General features: G+C 39.4%; 1 protein-coding gene across 3 annotated transcripts; it reads right to left on the bottom strand.

Annotated features, from left to right (window-relative positions):
- Positions 1–2920: 2920 nt before the first annotated feature.
- PIGA (phosphatidylinositol glycan anchor biosynthesis class A) lies at positions 2921–15161 on the bottom strand. Of its 3 annotated transcripts, none has more exons than XM_046674037.1 (6): positions 15125–15161; positions 12396–13167; positions 7858–7990; positions 6959–7091; positions 6598–6804; positions 2921–3251 (listed from the first exon to the last, which is right to left on the bottom strand). In XM_046674037.1, exons 2-6 carry the CDS (start codon positions 13108–13110, stop codon positions 2985–2987), a joined length of 1455 nt encoding a protein of 484 aa, XP_046529993.1. In that variant the 5' UTR covers positions 13111–13167; positions 15125–15161; the 3' UTR covers positions 2921–2984. The 3 variants fall into 3 exon arrangements, with proteins under 3 accessions (XP_046529993.1, XP_046529992.1, XP_046529994.1); XM_046674036.1 differs by lacking the exon at positions 15125–15161 and adding an exon at positions 14375–15084; XM_046674038.1 differs by lacking the exon at positions 12396–13167 and having other exon boundaries at positions 15125–15154.
- Between the last annotated feature and the right edge of the window lie 368 nt (positions 15162–15529).

Here is a 15529-nt window from a genome sequence, read left to right as displayed (position 1 = left end):
ATTTAGCAGCATCCTTGACCTCTCCCCACTCAATGCCAATGCCCTACTCTTATCCAGCTGTAACAACCAGAAATGTGTCCAGACATTGCTAGATGTCCCCCAAGAGGCAAAATCACCACCCTCTTTGCACCCCCTCTCCACATCCAGTGGAGAACTACTGAGCCATCGCCAAATACAAATGATACGGGATAAAGGAAAATCAACTCCTCAAAGTGACTATAAATCAAATTCTGTATAGAACTTTAGTTTTCAGAATTTCATCTAAAAAAATCCAGTCACAGGATGATATAATTTTACATCTAGTCAGATTCTTTTGGGAACGCAGAGAAGGATAAAGAGGACTTTAAAAATTCTACACAAAAGTAAACACAGACCTATGATACCCCCTGACTTTGCCAAAAATAAGTTTTGGTGTAAGATAAATCAGAACATACCAATGTAGGTGGACTGATTTCCACCGCTTCCAACAAAAGGGGTGGGAGAAGCTGGGCTTCTGTAAATAAAGTCAAAATTCAAATTTCTTTTACAACAGCTTGCAAGACATAAAGTATAATTTATAGTTCACATACACAATAGTTTATAGATGCATTCACTTGTCTCATGAGGCAACTAGTGCAGTGAAAAACAAGGCCTTATTTGGATCAGGAAACAAAAGCACAACTGAACTTGCTAGTCCATGAGTAAAAGAGAATGCATTCTAGAAAGAAAAGATAGAGTAATTCATCATCTGAATGATATTTCCTGTTTTACTAACAGACCAAGCAACACCTCAAATTGCCCTGAAAAAGAAAGCACGCAAGGGAGGGGGTTAGGGGGAGTGCTGTTCAACCAGTAAATAATTTTCTGTTCATAAAACAAGACAAACTCAGAAAATTGTCAAAATGTCATTTTGGTCTTTATTTGGGACATGTAGCACGTTTTCATAAATTAGTTTTACATGTGCTACTTTTTGTAACAGCAAAAGAAATACAGTATCTTTTTCATAAATTCTTCATCACTGCAAGTTCACTTTCAAATAAATTTAAGTAGCAGGGTAGAACAATATGTTTCCACATATTGACCAGTGCAACACTGAGGGTTACGATTAAGGTATCCAGGAAGCCTGAAAATTAAGATTTACTAGAACAAGCAAATTTACTTCTATTTGTTAAAAAAGGAAAATAATTTAAATTTGTAAATTACATATTTTACATGCAAGAAGAACTTTAAATCCTATTTCCATCTGAAATAATGACAATTTAATAATTAAATGACAATTCTGAAAAAATGCTAAGAAACAAAAATATAGGAAAAAAACAGTAGTATTCCTTTAAAAATTGTTGAATAATTGCTGAATAGAATAAATAAAACCAAATGTTAGTTTCTCACTTCATCATGAATATTGGCACTGTTTATTTCATATTTAAATAAGTCAGTTTCTATGCATAAAAATTCCAATAAGATTTAATGGTTTGGGTCAGTCCATTTTTCTTTAACAAAAGAACCCCTAACTTCTAGATTTTAAAAATTGCACTCTTGCATTTGTGTTTTAGTACAAAACACAAATATATTTCTTATATATCAGTGGCAACCATCAACAGCCATGTTAAGATACTTTTTAAAAAGAAGTTTTGTGAACGTTGTCATTAAAAATAAAATCCTGTACAGAATCACAATACTGCCAGAATCTATCTAGTGCACCCACAAGTGCCTCATTCTTTCGATTTCACAGTCCTTTATCACAAAAACTTATTCTAAGGAGTTCAAAGAATTAGTAAGACACACCATGTGGCTAAGTGGGGTTTAAAAACCCATGGCTCTGGGCAACAACAATTACAGTTAACAACATCCATCCACAGAGACTGTGTCCCTAAAATGTTCAGACTCAGGTGCTATAAATAAAACATTTCTGAGTTAAAGACTTTTGCACACTGACAATACTTATCAGACATTAGCTAGGCCACAGGGGAAGGGAAGTGACTTCTATCAAAGGTACAGGGTAGCAGCTGATTTTGAGATGGCACACCTCATACATCCTGCTCAGAAAACACGAAGGCATTTACAAAGGACTACACTATGCACTGAAAGACGTGGAGGGCTTCTCTGCACTATCATCAACAGTGATATCGGTCCCTAGTATTTCAAAAGCAAAATGTATTTTCATAAACACAACTGAAGATGAAGGCTCTACCTAGGAGAATGCATACAACAGGCTCAAGGAAGTACTCGGAATACGCCAGCAACTTTTTCCTGGCATTAAAAGCATGAGCATTTTTGGCATGTTGGATATTTTACTATTTTATGTCAACTGTCACTACAATGAAGTGAACCATTTGAGTGATAAAGAGTGAATGTGCCCCTGGTCCTTAACGGTCGGAAGGATCTAGTTCAATGTTCTACACATAGCAGGTGCTTAAAACATACTGGTAACTGACGGACCACTTTACTCAAGGAACCTGCTGATTATATGTAACACTTACTGAGTATACCCAATAAATGTTTAAGAACATGACTTAAATGTCTAATAAATCTGTATGAACGTGACTTAAAATAGTTTACATAGTAGTTGTATTTTCCTAAAGAAAACTTGTAAACATCTGGTGAATGTCTAATTAATGGTAGAACATTTAAAACCAAATTTTAAATGTTTAAATTTTAAATGTTTCTGGCCAAAAAATGCCCAGAAAACGTTTGGCCCTTCAGCACCCAAAGCTCCCAAAATATAATGTTAAAACATCTCTGCTAGAGGGATTTCAGTAGTCTGAAAAATTTCATACCTGAGTGGCTTAAATGTTCTCTCCTAAATTTTAAATAAGTGCAAGGAGTTTCTACACTCAGGAATTGCATAAGTTTTTATCTTTCCTCAAAATAAAACATTGAATGCTATAGAGGTAGCATAACTTACTAAATTAACTCTAAAAAAAAGAAAAAACAAGCAAAGTTATTTTTAATAGTCTTAATAGAACTATTACAAATGTTTAAAATCTTACAATCCAGGCTTTCTTCTACCTGGTTTTAGACATCTCATTACTGTTTCTCTCTTTTTTACTGTAAGGGTGTTGATAAGTCCAGGCACTCTTTGGCCCTGTGGCATCTATTGCAACATCGATGACAGAATCTGGAGTCATCCATCTCAGGAAAATGAGAAAGAGAAAGTTGAATACAGCCAACAAAGCAAAAATGTAGCCTGTTACTGGGCCACAGTGAGAGATGAGTCTGTCCAGTCGTTTGTCCATTGGTAACACAGCTTCTTCTGCCACGCGGTCATATACCTGGCAGGAGAGAGGCCAAGAATGAGCACTCTGACCCACAATAAATAATCTGCATGGACCAGAAATGTTACAGATGTAAACAGAAGAAACAAAAGTCACTTACATTTCATTGTTGTTGTTACAGTAATGATGTGATAAATTAATTACAGTGATTATTGCCATTTGATTCAACACTTATGGAGTCCTTATTCTGGACAAAATACTGGGCTAGACACCATGTAGTACAAAGACACATACGTCATGGCTCCTGTCCGCTAAGAGATCACCATCGATTTTAACCAACTATGAGAATTCCAAAGTTCTGAGAAGCTGGAGCTACTTTTTGGGTCACCCCTGTCGAGGCCATATTTAATTCAGCAGTGACTCTTTGAAGCAAGACTGGCCTTCTAAGATTCCTTGACTCAGCTGAGAAGCTCTCACCACTATCTGGCAGACAGCAACCACAATCAGAGTTACAACCTAGTATGCTTCTGGGTACAGAGGCTCTTCTTTCGTGCTGCTGAGGACAGATGGTGAGAATATACAGAAATATTTCATGGATTTCAAACAAAAAGAGAGGAAAGAGATGGGGAGAATTTTAGTAGATGGTATAGGTCAAACAATGGCAAACCAAACAGTTTATTGCTGAGAATGATACTAGGTGGCTTAACTCTGAAATATTAAAAAATAAACATCTTTTAAACATGCTGATTTTGAACACATAAAACAGGACAGCATTAATGTTTTTAATTGCATTTGAGCACTACTTGTGCTCATTCTCACGTATCAGACCTGTAAACCATCCCCTTTTGAACTCAAAGTTATGACACACAGTGCAAGTTCTACAGGCCAATGGTCTTTGAAAGGTACAGGATGGTTTCATCTAGCTCTTCTACCCTGAGGACATTTGGAATACATTTTAATCAGGATTATGTTGAGAATTATGCCGACACTGGCAGTTTGTAACTGAATATGTATGTTTCCAGCATGAACTCTGATTTAATTTCTTGATCAATTTTCTAAATATTATAGTTAAACAAAGAAGGAGGAATTGAAAAGGATCAAAACGTCCTGTGTGAAACAGGTAGAATGAAAAGAGCAACTATAAGCTGACCTGTGTGGCCACCTTTACTTCTAGGTGAATTCATTTATGAGCTGAAGTGACAAAATAATAATTTACTACTAAGAAGAGAATGAGAGGGATGACAATCCATTATAGACAAGGTTTAACTTTTTCCTGAATGTATACTATAAATCACTTTAGTGTATAAAATAGAAAAAAATTCACATGTACTAAATATGCTTACTATTAAGCATAACTAAAAGAAAATTTGTAGTTTAAAAAAATCCTAAATTGGGGCTGGCCCCGTGGCCGAGTGGTTAAGTTCACGCGCTCCGCTGCAGGCGGCCCAGTGTTTCGTTGGTTCAAATCCTGGGCGCGGACACGGCACTGCTCATCAAACCACGATGAGGCAGCATCCCACATGCCACAAGTAGAAGGACCCACAACGAAGAATATACAACTATGTACCAGGGGCTGGGGAGAAAGAGGAAAAAATAAAATCTTAAAAAAAAAAAACCCTAATTAGCTCTTTTAACATATGCTGATAAAGGGTCACCATAGGTCTCTGCCCCTGAAATTCCATGTACAGTAGCTCAGACTTCTGAGGCTTACACAATGTTGATCAAGAGGGTGAAGTCACAACTTACAGAGCTGTGGTTCTCAACCAGGGTAGAGAGTGGGGTCAGTATCACCGAAAAAGCCCATCCAACCAAATATTCCTGCCAACCATTCCCAAATGCCACCTCTGCTCCGAAAGGGTCATGTTAGAATCTGGGGAGTGTGGGGCGGCCCCGTGGCCGAGTGGTTAAGTTCGCGCACTCCACTTTGGCAGCCCAGGGTTTCACCGGAAGGGATCCTGGGCGCGGATGTGGCACCGCTTGTCAAGCCATGCTGAGGCAGCATCCCACATGGCACAACTAGAAGGATCCACAACTAAAAATACACAACTATGTACTGGGGGGCTTTGGGGAGAAAAAGGAAAAATAAAATCTTAAAAAAAAAAGAACGTGGGCTGGGCAGGCAGGGGGACAGGAAGATGAAATGAAGAGATCCTGAAAAAGCTACGTGGGCGATTCTGACAGGCACTCCCAGCAGGTAATCAATGCTACATTTCAACTTCCAAAGGAAAACAAAGAAAGTAGTTATTTCCTATGAGTGGAGACACTGTAAAACTTCTACGTGAGAGTGTCTCAGAGATATTTCAGTCAAAACTGTTTGATTGTTAACTCAAGTATCAAATGGATATGACAATTTTTAGAGATAAGAGGTTGTTTTGCACTTATATTTACATATGGGTTCATCTTACATACAGGAATTTACAATTTAAACCCAAGAGGAAAGCCTTACAGTAAAGAGCTATTCTGCTTACTCAGCTCCATCTTGCTCTCTACTTCCGGCTAGAAACTTGCTGTTCCACTGAATACAATGACAATATAAAGCACTAGTCTAAACTACTAGCTGCCCCATGTTCCCAAGGGACTGTCTTTCTGATTCACAATTTCTATAGACTAAGAAGCAGAGTGTTTCCATCCAGCTTGTTATGTGGTGAGAAGAGGCATGAGGCAGACGAAGTAATGAGAGGTACTTAAAGGATGAAACCAGGTAGAATAAATGAAGTCCCTAACTCGAAATCAGGAAGCACTTCCCACAACTGTACTCTCCCATCTAAGGGTACTAATCTATTTCCTGTACTTGTCCTTTTGGAAATTCTCTTGCTGCTTTTTATTTGTGATCATATTTCCAACATTTGTCATGAGTATTTTAATTCTAACTTATGTTCTCAATGAGCCAAAAGATGCAAAAATCCTTTTCCTGCAGAAAACTGCAGTAGTTGGCAAGTGATGTAAGAGTTTTAGGAAGTAGCCTAAATTAAATATTTACAAGTTATAAAGTTGCTGTGATAGGCTACATAAAACCATATATTTTCTAATAGACCGATATGCTTTAGAATTATAAACAGATTCAAGAAAATGTCTAAGAGTAGATTTTAATATTAGTTTTGCCTCTAATTGTTGTGACTTCTAGAAAATTTCCAGTAACTTCCTTATGTCCAATTTAAGGAAAAGTCTAGACTGCATTACTGTTATTTTCAGATGTCAAATGCAATGATGTGACTAGAAACTTAGCCTAGCATATACCCAAAGTGATACAGTTCATTTCTTTTCATTTGGAAGAGACTTCATAAACTTAAGGAACAGAATAGAAATGGTAAACCGATATAAGACAAAGCAAATGTGTACATTAAACATCCAGGAAGAATTCACACACAATCTTCAAATGCCCTTTTCTTAGCATATGACATACTTTTTCAGTTCTCTCCGCAACATTCCTCCAGGTGTAGAAAGTCTTTACAATGTCATGGATATCTTCTGGAGCCAGCAATGCTCCTGACTTCACTTGGGAAATAGCTTTTTCCAATCCCTCACACAAAGATTTTACAGAAGGCTCACATAAAATAATAAGATTTTCTGGAAGTACTTCAGGAATTCCACCAACCCTGGTACTTACAACCTTAAAAAGAAAAAAAGAAGACATTATCCATCAAAATTCATATCTCAGGAAAATAAGCCAAATCAACTTAAAAAATTATTACAGAATGTGTCTGATTATTTCCCAAAATACAAGTACAGAAACCCGAACGATGTAAGCCCTCAAAGCTTTTTACCTGTAAACCACAACTGGCTGCTTCCACAATTGCCATGCAGAATGCTTCAGTAAGGGAAGTGTTAAGAAAAATATGTCCTTGAACTAAGACATTTCTAACATCCTTGTGTTCTAAGGCTCCCAAGAGACGCACTCTGATTGCAGAAATGAGAGAAGAAAGGGGGGAGTGAAAATCATGCTATAAAAGAAATATAATTTATAAGCCAAATGTGCTATTCACATTATACTTAAGATTCTTATTGGTTCTAATGTTTTCCACTTCAAAAGATTAATATCACCAAATTCTAATCTAAAAAAAACAGTCTTACAGCTATTTGGTTAAAACTCATATAGCTAAACATATTTCTAGTTTTTGTCACACATATCAAATTTCCTCTTCTCCAAAATCAGTTTGCATTTAATGAAAATATTAATATACTTTGATGAGTAAATGTTAAACTATCATTTCTAAACAGAAAAATGCCTCTTTTAAATTGATGCTTCACACACACACACACACACCTCGCATGTAGTCTAAGTTCCTGACGAAGAGAAATGTTCGAATCTGTATGTGCAGAGGAATTTACATGACTTGGGCCATGCTATTTAAATCCCAACTGAGTATGGCTTAAAAATCTGCAAACATTTCCAGTCAAAGTGGTTATTTTTTGGTGCTTTCTAGGGTGCCTCCAATCACTGCCCCCTAAAGTCAAACAATATTGAGCTAACAGAAAAAATAAACTTGTGAATTTTTTACCTAGGGTTCCCATTTTATAGGGATTTTTTTTAAAAGGCCTTGCTCTACATTTTCACATCAAGTACATGTAGAAGCAGCAGCCCACTTAAGACAGGCATGAAGCCAAAACCAAAGTTAGGTAATTGATGTTTTCTCACCCAAGACAATATGGAATCCATCAATACCTGTCATGAAGCTGGTATTTTTCTCGTACTTCCTCCAAAATGATTCTCTTTGGTCCCTCTCCTCCAATTATGAAATTTAAATCTGGATATTTCCGACAGAGTTCAGGTATTATACCACTAAGCAAATCAGTCCCTGAAAATATAAAATAAAGTTGAAGATTGGAGATATTAATATTTAAACAAAAAAATTCATCAGAACTATTGAGAATCCACTCATTTTGAAAAGTATTAGCTATGCCCTTGTTAAGTAAAGAAATTCATTCTCATAAACCTTTCCTGGGAGGGTGGACTCGTTCACAAACTGCCAGCGGTCCCCCAAAGTGGCAATTCTTGAAGAGACATACACTGACATCCATTGTTACCTTCCACACATCCAATATGTAGACTATTCTGTTTCATTTCAACATAATGTTCTTTAAGTTATTCACTTGTTTACGTATCGCCTACTTCTAAAAAAGGGTATCTGAGATACCTAACATTTGAGTTAAAGTCTTCCACAGAGCAGGACAGCAGAGCTGACCAGAGATCTAGGGCTCGTCTCAGCCTTTTTACAAGCAAGTGCTTTGATCATGGGAAAGTTTCCTGATGGAGAAAGTGAAGAGACCTACGCACCTAAAGTCCAAGGTCTCTTCCAGCTCTAAGATTCTACCCGTCTATGATTCCACTTCATGCCACAGGAAAGGGCTAAGCACAAAGTGTAAGTGCTGCCTCCACTTTGTTCAGAATGCAGTTTGTACAGAGGATTTTGCAGTACACACTATGGTATCAGCAAAATTTAAAAGCATAGTCCATCCAAACCTGCTGTGGCCCACTTCCCCTGAATGAGAGCAAATGAAGGTAGCAGGACCTCAACTGCCAGATCATTATGGTCCACAGACAAAGGGATGCATCTTGGTTCCTTTTTTCTTTTTTTAAATGAAACACTTTTCTCATACTATGTAAATATAACCTCAGATAATATAAAGTAAAAGTAAATGTAAAATAACCCAGTTAAAGTTTATTAATTTAAGAAATGCTGGGGCCGGCTCCGTGGCCAAGTGGTTAAGTTCACATGCTCCGCTGCGGCAGCCCAGGGTTCGGATCCTGGGCGCGGACATGGCACCGCTCATCAGGCCACGTTGAGGCGGCATCCCCCATCCCACAGCTAGAAGAACGTGCAACTATGATGTGCAACTGTGTGCAGGGGGGGTTTGGGGAGATAAAGCAGAAAAAAAAAAACAAAAAAAAAGATTGGCAACAGCTAGCCCAGGTGCCAATCTTTAAAAAAAAAAAAGAAAAGAAATGCATACACACACACAAACAAGAATTGTACTTCTACCAATCCTCCTAAATATAGGCAGATCAATTATAAAAAAGATGGTGGGGGAAATAATATACATAGGGTCATTTTTATTAAATAATCTAAAGTAGGATTTATTAAGTAAACTATTATTTTCAAAATATGATTAGCAAAAATATGTTCACACGTGGCTTTTCTGAATTATGAAAGCTTCTCATTAAAATCTTAGCTATCATTGTTTCAAGTCTATTACCAAATCTATCATTTGGATTTCTAGATAAACCAGAACGTGGCCTAATGACTTCTGACATTTAGCCTATAATCCTTTCCGTTCATTTCCTTTCTTTCCCCTCTCCTTCTCACTCTCTCCTTTAATACAAAGGTTAAGAACCCATTCTTCAAATGAAAAAAACAACACATATAGAGTAATAATCATAATTGCTGACAATAGCTAACATTTACCGAGTGCTATGTCAGGCAAGGTACTTTAAATGCATTATGTCATTTAATCCTGACAACTATCTTATAAGAAATGGAACTGATTAATACTATCAATGATCTATATTCTAAAAATAAAGGGCTTTTTCCCCCCACAATAAAAAATGTTCCAGGGCCTCTAAGAAGAGTCTAACACAACAGAACATACAAAAAGACTTTCAATTGCCATATTACACAAAATGGACAAGGAAAATTCCTGATTTGAACTGCTTTTAAAGCTCAGTCTAACAATATTTTAAAGACTCTCTGAATCTATACCCAGGATAATGGCGGCTGGGCTGGGGGTGGAAGGAACGGGAGACCTTAACTCAAGAAGAGCTGAACTTGTGTTTGTCATCTGTTACTTACTGTGTAACCTGGGCGAGTTACTTACCCTCTCTGAGACTCAGTTTCTTTGTCTGTTACATGCAGATAACATCTACCCTACAGTTGTTGGGAAGGTGAAGTGAGGTACTGTACCATGCACAGGCTTTATCAACTGCAGAACATAAATGTAATTATTACCACCACAGCAAGAAGCGGGGTGTGCCTGCCCCAGCACAGGAGCACTGTGAAACCCTGACTGAGAGGAAAATCGGCTCGAGAGAAGAGGGAGGAAGCCAGCCAGGAAACTGGGCAATAAGAATTTGATTTATCCTCTCTCCCACTTAATACATTCCCAAGGGCCTTTGATACTGGTCCAAACGAATGCCTCCCAATGAAATTAATTTGTTAATAATTAATGGACCATTAGTACTACTGACTTTTGGGCTACAGATGTGGCCGTTCCTTCTCAGAATGTTACTTTTTGCATGGTGCCTGGCATACAGAAAGGGCTCAATAAATATTTGTTCAGTTATTTAACTGAGAAAAGGAAAGGCTGTACCTTCACTGTTGGTGGTTAGCTCAGCTGGTTAAAATACCATAGTTAGTAAAGGTAACAGGCTTAATCTTTGTACAAATAGTTAATTTTGCTCTGATCCTCCACCATACATGCATCATATTCTTTCTTAGCTAGCTATTTCACAAAGGTAAAATATTTGATTAAAAAACAGATTAGGCACATTTTCTAAGTTACGGCAAACAATCACCAATATCACAAAAGGGATTCAGAATACAGAAGGCTGATCCATTCACATCTTCTTGATTAAAGAATAAAAGCACGTCACTGCCTTCACCCCAGAAAACGTAGTTAAGAGGCAGCAATCTCCGCTTAAGTGGCTTGCCGGATCAACCAAAGCTCCCCATTCCAAACATAAACCATACTGACCAAGGCCCCCATATGGATTTTAGGCCACTCCCTACTACACTGGTACACTTCTAATCCCACCACTGAGCTCCATGCTTACCAAGAATCTGCTGCATTTGTCCACAAATCTGTTTGATGCCAGCCGTACTTGTTATTGTATTGGATAATTTAATTAAGCAGCACATCAACTGACAAAATGAGTTTCTATGAAACTAAGCTGAACAGTTTGGAAAATTCAATAAAGGGAAGTCACAGAAAAAAAGCTCTTGTCAGATTAGAGGGTATCCTAAACCACTGTATAAGATCAAAAACAAATTAAAGATCCGGACGCACATTACTTCATACGCCTTTAGGTTCTCATCCCGCTTAAAAGAAATCCAAATTAGCAACTGTAAGTTATGCTTTTTGAAGGTGACTGTGTAAGAAAGATGATGCAACTCAAATCAGTGGACCAGTACTCTTAAGCCTGCAGGTCCACAAACTATTGGCAATTCAGTGCATGGTAATAATATTTTGAGTTAAATTCATATATTTAAGGAGGCATATATATTATCTTTTAAATGATTTCCTACTTCAGGTGAAATTTTGATTACTGGACAGGTTTTCAAATCCCACCCAGTAGACCATTTATGCTTTGAATACCCAGACTGTTTCAGACTTTTAGTAAACGAGGCTCTACAAATTCTACCGTGGTGTCTGTTACGTGCTGCAGAGGCACTAGAACGAAAATCCTCCTTGATAACGGCAGACACTTATCAAGTACAAACTGGACTAAGGAACTCATAGGAATCATCACAGAACCCTCACAATATTCCACTGTTGCCCAAATTACACAAATGAAAATACTGAGACTCAGAGATGTTAAGTAGCCTGTCCCCGATTACACAAAGGGATAGAGCCAGGATCAGCCTCCGGGCCGTCTAATCCCCCTTCCTTCATCACTTACCTGCCAATGTTATTAACGTCTTATCTATGGTTAAATGAAACAAGCAAGCTACAAAACAGTAACATGGAGAACAAGCTCAGTGATTTTGAGTATATGCATAAAAAAGACAGGAAAGCCATAAATCAAAATATTCATTAGGGTTATCCCTGAATAGCACAGTTACAGCCGATTTTAGTCTTCACCTTTGGGCTTTTCTTAGTTTTCAAAATATCTGGAATGAAAAGACATTACTTTTGCAATCAGAAAGAAAGGGTTATGTGGGGGGCTCGGCACTGTACTTCTTACTACATGTACAGGGCTGTTTTAACTTTTAAGAAGAGCTGATGCATTAAACAGCATCAAGTTTTTATTTTTATTTTTAACTACTATTAAGACATCAAAGGTTGGGGGGGCAACATTCACCACTGTTCCAAAAACTTCTTTTTGGAAGTATAAAACAATGTCAGACCTTTCTTTGCTATTTAATGCAGAAGTAATTATAAAACCATGAAACAAAATGAAAAGCCAAACAATCATTACATACAAGTATTCAACAGCTTTCTACAAGAAAAGTCTGTGCAGTGCAATTGTAGCTATCATTTCATTACCTTTTCTGTAAACAAGTCTGCTGACAACAACAATAGTTATTACACTATCATGCCTTCTAAATGAGTCTGGAGTGAAGTCAGTAGGATCTACCGCATTAGGAATGACGGACACTATTTCAGGATTCAGTGCTGCTCTTAGCACAGTGTTTTCCTTACTAGTATAAGAGACACAAATTATGTGGTTTGTGTCACAAAGAGACACAGTTAGAAGCTTGTTTGTAAGCACCGAGCTGACATCAGCAAATCCAAAAAGGGAATGGTCCGTGAAGACTGTCTGGAGCCCCATTGTCTTGGCGTGGAAGAGGGCATCATGGGCCATGGCAGAAAAAGAACTATGTGAATGGATTATCGTGACTCTCTCCCGAACAAATATGTACCTGAGCAATGGCAGACTGTGAAAGAGGGTCGTGGCTGTAGATTGGTTGTACATGACTTTCAGAGGCAAGTAATAGACTTTGAGGCCATTAGTGAGGTAACGGATGCCTTTTCGATTTCCATAAGCATGGGTGACAATTATGACTTTGTGCCCTCTTTCAATCAGGCACTGAGAGAGCTGGTAAATGTGGCTTTCCACACCTCCCATATTTGGGTAGAAAAAGTCCGACACCATGCATATATTATGGGTATGGGTTCTATATGTGGAATGACTTCCAGGGCTAACACGGGAGAGCGCATCTGAGAGAGGCTGGCCAGGCCCATCTCCTCTATAGGCCATGCTGAGATGGTTTAGGCATTAGTCCTTAGAGCAACCCAGTTATGTGTCGTCTAGTACCTGAAAAAGAGAGTAAAACGGGATCTCAGCTCAGAGACAAAATACATTCCATAGTCCAAGTCCAGATACAAATACTGTTCTAATGTTAATGTACATTTGCTAGCTTTTCCCCTAGAAATAAAACAAAGTATGTAATGAATTTACTCATTTGACATTTACTTTCTTAGCATTTACTGTGCCACACAGCAAAACTAGATTCCACAACGTCCTTAGATCTTAATTTTGCTTTAAAAATACTGCTACACACACTTTTAAAAAATAAGCTTGTTACACCACAGTATGTAATAATTTGCCATGCTAACAAACCAGTTCATCCCAATAATTAAATATATGGCTCTTTACAGAAAAAGTCTGCCAACCCCACTGTAGAGCTTAGCCACAGATTCAATGCATCTCATAAAGTTCTGCCAGTATTAATTTTGTGGTTACCCTAAAATATACCTGGAGCTAGAACTGTCTTTTTGAGAGCAGTTTTGTCAAGTGTCACCTGTAGCACATGCTGCAGACATCCACATTTTCTCCCTCCTTATTCAAGGAAGGAGATGATCAAACTGTTCCCTTCATTTTCTTAACCTTGCCTTCAGTTATGTAGGCCTTTCCTCCATGAGTGTTCCACCTTTCAGTTTGGAGCTTGAAGACAAAGACTAAAGAAGAGATGGGCTGGATGTGGGGCCATTTTCCACATCTAAGGTAGGAAATGTTTCTCTCAGGGGTCCCCTAGCTCCTTATCAGCAAAAATGCCCACTCAATATTCAGTACTATTACAGATTCTTAGACTTTTAAAGCTAAAGAGAGTCTTGGAAAGCTAATCAGTCTTCCTCAGCTTTACAAATGAGATTTCCTCGCCCCTAGAAACTTGCCTTACAATGGGAAGCCATCCTAAAGGTCTGAGTTTCTGATCTCACCTGCAAACTCAGAAAAGGCAAATTAACTGCATATGCAAAGTCTTAACTATCGATTCTCTCCAACAAACTCATCTATATTTTAAATATATTCTCAGAAATACTCAATAAGTGTTCGTTGACCTGAATTTATTAATTAAGATTCAATATCACCAAAAATTGAGATTCTCCAAGTTTCGACTTTTAAGTGCCTTCACTAACATTTTCTCACCCAGGTTTCCAGTTCCATTCAACTTAAAAACACGAATGATAACGAAACAGTGAGTAAAGAACCAAACGAAATCATTTAAAGTTTTGTCATTAACCTGCAATGTTCTGTGAGGAGTCCACCTACTTCCATCAGGTTATCACGCCCAACATCTTTAGGGAGTAAAAGCTCAACAAACAGCACAATCACAGACTCTTGGATTTTAAAGCTGAAGAGAGGCTTGGAAATCTACTAAACACCTCTCTTATTTTGAAAATGAGAAGCCAGGCAAGTTGAGCGATTTGTCCAACGTCCCCAGACAGCCACTTAAGCGGCAAACGCCAGATGGCCATAAAATTCTCGACAATCGCCAGCGAGTCCCTGGGCAGTCACAGCAGCAGAGGCTCCAGAGAAGCCTTAGGGAGACCCGGCGGGGGCGAGGGGTCAAGAAGACGGTGCTTCCATCCACCTCCTGGACACTGCCCCGCCTTCACTCACTGAGAGGTCGCTGGGGAGCGCCAGGGCCAAGGAAGGGGCGACCCCGCTCAGACAGCGAACCTGCCGGAGTCTGGCGGCATCTCGCCGGGCCCAAAGCGAGAAAAATAGCCCGAGAGCCAACAGGGGCCCGAGACCGGGGTCCCAGAGCCTCCGCCCCGCCCGCCTCAGTTCTGCGGAACCGGCTCCAGCACAGCCGCCCCAGCGAACCCTCAGCCCCACTCGACTCTGGAGACCTTCGACCTCGACTTCCGAGCCTCAAGCGTGGGAGGCTTCGCCCCCTCCACCGCCAGCCCAGCTCCCATGGGAGCAGCCCAGTCCCATCCGGAAGCGGTTGAGAGTGCCCGCGCAGGGAGGTCAGACGCGCACTTACCGGCAAGTTCCATGGCCGCCAGTGTCCGGACCTCCCGCGGCTGCAACCATAGTCCCACCCCGCTGCCTAGAAACACCAATCCGAGGCGTCCGCGCCCGAGCGCCGCGCCCCCAAGGCAGCCAATCACAAAGAGGCGCTTGTGTCACGTGCAGGGAGCGTCGCTCAGTCCCCACCCTTCCAGCGCGGGCGGTTATGTCAGTGTGCGCATGCACGTGTTTCCATGATGTTCCAGAAGAGTTGTTTTCCCTGCATTGGAAGCGGTAATCATAGGTTTAACCTTTTATGTGAATTCCTAATGTTGCGAATCTCAAAATTGGCCCTGGTCTCTTGTTACATAAGCAGCCCTCTAGAACCCTTCTGCAGGGTAAGGCCAGAATTCCCAGCGTGCCTCGCAGCGACCCTATA

Source organism: Equus quagga, chromosome 10 (genome assembly GCF_021613505.1).
Source record: "Equus quagga isolate Etosha38 chromosome 10, UCLA_HA_Equagga_1.0, whole genome shotgun sequence".
NCBI classification, from domain to species: Eukaryota; Metazoa; Chordata; class Mammalia; order Perissodactyla; family Equidae; genus Equus; species Equus quagga.
Note: the sequence above shows the minus strand (reverse complement) of the source record. Positions and strands in the feature narration are given on the sequence as shown.

Bases quoted from the DNA above. Each gene is read 5' to 3' on its own strand.
- PIGA (XM_046674037.1), bottom strand. From the start codon at position 13,110: ATGGCCTATAGAGGAGATGGGCCTGGCCAGCCTCTCTCAGATGCGCTC. The intron at 7,092-7,857 runs GTATTGATGGAT...TTCTGCAATCAG, and splicing joins AAATACCAGCTTCATGACAG to AGTGCGTCTCTTGGGAGCCT. The intron at 3,252-6,597 runs GTATGTCATATG...CTCTCCTGCCAG, and splicing joins TTGCGGAGAGAACTGAAAAA to GTATATGACCGCGTGGCAGA.